The 5,894-nt window shown below is 45.8% G+C and overlaps 1 protein-coding gene across 1 annotated transcript in view; it reads right to left on the bottom strand.

Moving 5' to 3' along the window:
• The window catches only part of uhmk1 (U2AF homology motif (UHM) kinase 1), a 15,938-nt gene extending 11,216 nt beyond the window's left edge, over positions 1 to 4,722 (bottom strand). The window contains exons 1-7 of the mRNA XM_008292864.1: positions 4,003 to 4,722; positions 2,992 to 3,121; positions 930 to 1,116; positions 573 to 770; positions 393 to 487; positions 228 to 304; positions 52 to 150 (exon numbers count right to left, since the gene is read on the bottom strand). Of these exons, the coding sequence (XP_008291086.1) occupies positions 52 to 150; positions 228 to 304; positions 393 to 487; positions 573 to 770; positions 930 to 1,116; positions 2,992 to 3,121; positions 4,003 to 4,333 (1,117 nt within the window). The 5' untranslated portion in view covers positions 4,334 to 4,722. The remainder of the gene's footprint in view (positions 1 to 51; positions 151 to 227; positions 305 to 392; positions 488 to 572; positions 771 to 929; positions 1,117 to 2,991; positions 3,122 to 4,002) is intronic.
• Positions 4,723 to 5,894: the final 1,172 nt, after the last annotated feature.

The following is a 5,894-nucleotide window of genomic DNA, read 5'->3' as shown; positions in this document are numbered from 1 at the left end:
TAACTTCACAGATACATTGCCAAGAGGAGGAAAAACACTTTGTTGTTGTACCTTCGTACTCTTCTTCATTGTGCAGGTGGCTGTCGTCGATCAGGTTGAGTAGACGCAGAACAGGAGAGGGCAGCAGAACCAGGTCTTCAATGTGAGGCGCTGATACACAGAAGTAAATATGGCACATTAGAAGGTTGTGTTAATCCTGGTGGATGTCCTGAATGTTGTGCACCTACCAAAGGGAATACTGAAGAATGGGCTCAGCAGGGCAGTTTCAGCTGTGCATCTTTGTTTTGGGTCATTGAGCAGCATGCTGCAGACACAAAAGAACGTGGATGACACTATGGACTGGAGAGACGATGACAGGACTGTTATCATAAAGTGTAGGAGATGAAGTCTACCTTTTGATAAGGTCTCTGAGGTGATAGACAGGGATGGCAGGGCACACCAGGCTGTTGCTGGCAAAGATGTGGTCTACAATGGCAGCGCTGTTATCCTACAGGACAGAAAAACAGGCTATGTGTTTGTTTGTTTTTTTGAGGCCCTCGGATCATCAGTCCACCCCGACAGCTTCGTCATACCTTCCACTCCTGTGAGCGAATGGTGTCTTTGAGTTTGATTCCTGAGAACATCTCCAACAGGATGATGCCCAGGCTCCACAGGTCCACGGCGGCCGTGCAGCCCGAGTCTCCCTCCACCTCCACCCCGGCCTGAGCCAGGCTGTTCTGAATCTCAGCCTCCGGAGCGCGATACCCGTCTGTCTGGATGTACTTGACATCCTAAGAGAGAGTTACAAAAATCAGAGCCCGAAACTGAAATAACAGGAAGACACACCAGATGTCAACTTTGTGACGGTCAAAAACGACCACATAGTGAATAAAAACGTAACAGGAGCAAAAAACATCTAGAAACTGTTTGAAGGTCCATGACACACGGACCTGGTTTCCCTGTTTGAAGCTGAGGCCGAAGTCGATGAGCTTGAAGCACTCGTCGTCGGCGCTCCAGAGGATGTTGCGTGGTTTGAGGTCAGCATGGACGTAGCCCTCCCTGTGAAGGAAGGCGAGAGCCTCCAGGATGTCTCTGGCACAGTGCTGGACGAGCCACATGGAGTGGCCCTGCTGGGGTCTGGACAACAACATCAATCAGTGAAGCAATTTAAAGTTAGAAATATTCAGAAGGTTGGAAGATCTACAAACATTTCAAAACATATGAAGTTCTGAAATGTAAAATGGTATGAAGGTGCATGAAGCTCTTATACACTTTGTGGAAACTGGATCAGTTGTATCCAAAGCACAAAATGAGCACATCATCAGAAGACCAGCACATCAAGCTTTGCTCAGAGAGACACAAAAGCAGTTTCATCACAGACACAGAAATGATTAAATAAGAGCCACAAGACTACAATCAACACAAGCCCTGTTAAACTGGGTTGTCTGATCGTGTCTGAGAGGACGAGGAGCGTCTTTAAACCACTTCTCAGGAGGAAGAACAAGAAGACGGCTTGGAGGGAAAAGATGGAGAGAAAAATGTGACAGTATTTATGAAGCAAACATTCCTGACATGACAAGAAGCTCTTTGGAAAAACTGTCACAATGCGCTGAAGTCAAACGCACACATTAGTCTCACAAACTGTAAAGCTGATAACTTCATCATTGAGAGCTTCATCAATGAGCAAATAGAAGAATCTTCACTAGTCTCAGACTGATGGACCCAGCTGCAGTTAACTATACAGTATTGTAGAACACACAGGTGCACGATATCTGCAGCACATCAGTTTTACCAGCAGATGGCGACGTGTCCTCGTTCAGATGAAGCTTTGACACAAGACTGTAGGTCAATGTTTCAATCTGCCAGCTAGTGAGTGATGTTGTGTTGCTTTAAGAGGGACAAACAACAGCCACAAAAAATGATGCAAAAAACTGTGCACATAAAATTAAAACTGTCTGTATGATAAAACCCAACAGGGGAAGTTATGGGTCAACAGATGTGGATCTCTCAGTCATCGATGCAGCTGATGGCTGATACGTCATCATGTTGTGCAACTAACAGCAGTATTTATCAGCAGATAGCAGCTACGGAGGACGATACTATGAAGTAAGATTAATGGGTTACAAGGCAGGTTGAGCCTAAAACCAGAAACTTCAGTGTTATGAAGATGTCTCTCTTTTAACCTGACCACCAAAGTGACTGATCCTATTTCAGAGTTTAGGATTTAAATTGTCTTTAAGAAACACCTTCCTTCAGCTGTTTCTTTTACCTGACCACATTCTCTGCAGGCAACATGGAAATCTATAAATACAACATCTACAAACCTGTTGCTGTATGTTTGATGCCACTGAGCAGAGCCGTGCAGCTACAGCAGCAGAAGTTAATGCGTCATGTTGCCACCTTTACGCATTCAGGTGGATATGCAAAAAATGCATAAATCTGTATTTATGTCTGGTCCTGATTTGCTGCCCGGTCCGTTTTACACTACTGGTACTGCAGCTAATAGAACACAGCTGATAGAAAAAGCTGGTTAACAAAGAAAGCTGATAAACGCTGTGGTGATACGCGTTATCTCTGTTTGTGGTTTTGTGGAGCCAGCTCACACAAAGAAAGCCTGCTGATGTCAAACCTGCTTCATAGCACTCGTCTCAGGTCTGGTGACACACGGACGTCTGGGTTTTGTTGTTGTGTTTTATTGTGTTCTGTGCAAACACACTTCGCTTTGCTGCCATACATGGTTTTCTCTTAACGTAGCCCATCTGACAAACACTACATCTCTCAGTCCAGAAGCTAATTTCAAATTGCAACTCCCTGCTATTGTCAGACTTAACATTTGCTTCTTGTGCTGTTTCAGGTCTGAGGACACGTTTTGTTTACCAGCCACATGCGCAGGTATTCGGCCGGTTATTCAGTCTGACGCTGATAGAAATGGACTGCACTTTGAGGAACTGCTGAGCTGCCACAGACCCGAGCTCTGCTGCATTAAAAGTGCAGCGTCATCTCGTCACTCACCTTCCACCCTGAGTTCCACTGCTGCCTCTCACCAACAGCTCGGACACGCTGACATCCAGGAGCTCCAGCAGCAGGCAGCGGGTGGCGACACCCATGCAGCTGTGGTTGGTGAACACGCCGTACAGGGTCACTGAGAGGCAACAGAACGCAGAGATCACAGATCAGCACACAAGCAGCAACACCAAGAAAGAAGAGCCTTGAACTTTCAATAAAGAAACACAGAACGCTGGTGCAGCATCAGTAATGTCGGCTAGAAGAGCCAGTTTAGGAGTTTCATGTGATTCTATTACTGACATATGAACACAATCCTGGTGATCTGTGACAGAATATTCACCATAGAATGAATCAGGACCTTTGCTGATCTTTAATAGAGTTTATATGAGGAGTAAAGAGATAACTACTGTCAGCCACGACGAAACACTGACATCTTTTATTATTAGCTTTCCACTAATAAATTAATCTCTACTATTTTTGATAAGCAACTACTCGGTTGGAGTAACTTATTAAGAAAACAGGCGGCATTTTCTGTTTCCAGCTTATTAAATGTGAGTATTTTCTGGTTTCCTTCCTCCTCTATCTCAGTAACAATAATAATATATTTGTGATGCAGTTTTCATTTCAACGAAATCTCAGTGTGCTGCATTAAAGATTTAAAAGGATAAAAACAAAGAATAAAATAAGGAAAACAAAAACTTCAGGGACACGTTTCATTAAAAGCTTTGCCAGAAAGAAAGCTTTTTTTCAGTAAACTGAATACCTTTGGGCTGTGGATAAAACTTTGTCCTCTGGGGCATTAATGGCTGATATTTTTCCACCATTTTCTAACATTTTATAGCTCAAACTGCACACAGAGTAATTAAAAAGCAGGAACAAAGTATTTGTAAGTGTTCCTACAGTGAACTAAAGCAGATGTGCTGTATGCTGAGCAAGCTCTTCCGATTCAAGACATTTTGCACACATTGAAAACAACCTACAAACAATATTGTCTAAAGAAAAACAACATTTAGTTACCGATGTTTTTGTGTCCCTGGATGTCCTCCAGCACGGACCTCTCCTTGTGGAACCCGTAGTCTCCTCCCTGAGTGTCGGCCTGGAACTCCTTGACGGCGGCGGTGGTGGCCCTGCCGGAGCTGACCCGGTACACCGAGGCCGAGACTCCCTGTCCGAGCCGCGACTGGACGGTCCAAATCTCGCCGAAGATCTCAAACAGCACCGGCTTCATGCTCTGGTCCACGCTGCCCGGAGGCTGCGGCGGCTGCTGCGGCGGCGGCGGCTGCAGGATGCTGTCGGGCCGCGGTGCCGGAACCTTCGCGCCGGACTCCGAGGAGCCGCAGTGAGCCATTGAGCAGACGGAGGAGAGGAGGCGGCTAGTTGACAGGTGGCAGCAGCTGCAGCAGCATTGCAGAGCCGGACCACAGATAAAGCACCGGGACGCCGCGTCAACAGCAGGCTTCGGCCACAACCTTGTTCAGACGGAGCGCACGGGGGTCTGTGGGCATGTTAGAGCGCTGCTAGCCGGCCGAGGCTGTCAAGCCGAGCTCCCGCAGTCAGCTGACACAAACTGAGCTAACTTCCAAACTAGCCACCGAGTTTAAACACGTACACGAACCACTTCCTCGACGCGCGGGAGAAAACGTCCCCCATACTGCAGCGGGTGTTATTAAGGCATAAGAAGTGAATAAAGCAGCTCGGTGAGGACCATCTGCGGCGGCCGCAGTGAAGTTTTGCCCGACTTGTAAACTCAGGTTGTTGATATTAATCTGACTTCCGGCAGACGGAGGCGCGTGTTTCTCTGCACGCTGCCCCCTGCCGGCCAGGAGTGCAACTACACTATCCCCCCGCCACACGTTCACATGAAACTTTACTTTTACCTCCTATGAGCTTAATGTTCTACACTCTATATGCAATGTCTCAGATGTTTTCTATGTTAAATGCATGGTCCCTGATCAAATAAATATAATAAAATAAACACGCTGCTAGATATGAAAATAAAATCTAAAAATCACACAGTAAACTTCTTTTAACTTGTCGCCCTGGCCACAGTTTTTATGCCACAGACATCATTTTTACATCAAAACGTAGGAAAACGTGTCCTCCCGCTCACAATGTTGGAAGCCCACAGAATTAAGTTTGGGGGAGTTTTGGAGCCTTGTTCCTCCACAAGTCTCTCTTCCTTCCCCATCTGCACCCATTCAAAGACGATTTTTCTCAAGGACCACAACTTTACACATTTCTTCTCAAATGATTGTGCACTCATTTTTTACTCTAGGAAAATAAAAAATACATCTCTGTAATGTCCAAGGTCTTGGCTTTCTGAAAATGTGCTCGGCTTTTCTCTCTGACACACGGTTTTGACAAAAATGGCGGTTGTTTGAGGTCTTCTCCTTCTGGTTTGTTCTACTGATTTGACAGTTAAACCAAGTATCTGTTGCAGCTGTGTGCTTGGTTGCCCGGCAACGCTCTAACCCTACTCCCATTAATAAAGGAAGCAAAACCATGATACTTGATCAGAAGATAGATTGATGTATTGATTGATTGAAAGGTCAGTGACTGGTCAGTGTTACCTGTAGCTCTGTGTCGATACACAGACACCATGAGGACAGTAGAGGTGAAGTATGGACAGAACACCAGCAGGTGGCAGAGTAGCCTGAACACAAGATGGAGGGAGGCTGAGACAGGGGGTGGGGCTGAGGAGTTGGGCAGGGCCATGGTTATAGGTTTACCTGTAGAGAGAAGAGAACCTGGTCAGGTGACTCACATCATCTGTCATTTTGTCTCTTTCTGCTCATTTCATGTTCATTCTGTGTCTTTTTTAGTTTTTCATCTTTAAGATTGTTTTGTGTCTTCAGTCAGTTTGTTTGTGAATCCATTTTGTTTCATTTCCCAGTATCGACAGCAGTAAC

Source organism: Stegastes partitus, unplaced genomic scaffold, assembly GCF_000690725.1.
Source record: "Stegastes partitus isolate 25-593 unplaced genomic scaffold, Stegastes_partitus-1.0.2 Scaffold839, whole genome shotgun sequence".
In the NCBI taxonomy this organism is placed as follows: domain Eukaryota; kingdom Metazoa; phylum Chordata; class Actinopteri; family Pomacentridae; genus Stegastes; species Stegastes partitus.
This window is presented reverse-complemented; position numbering and strand designations above follow the sequence as displayed.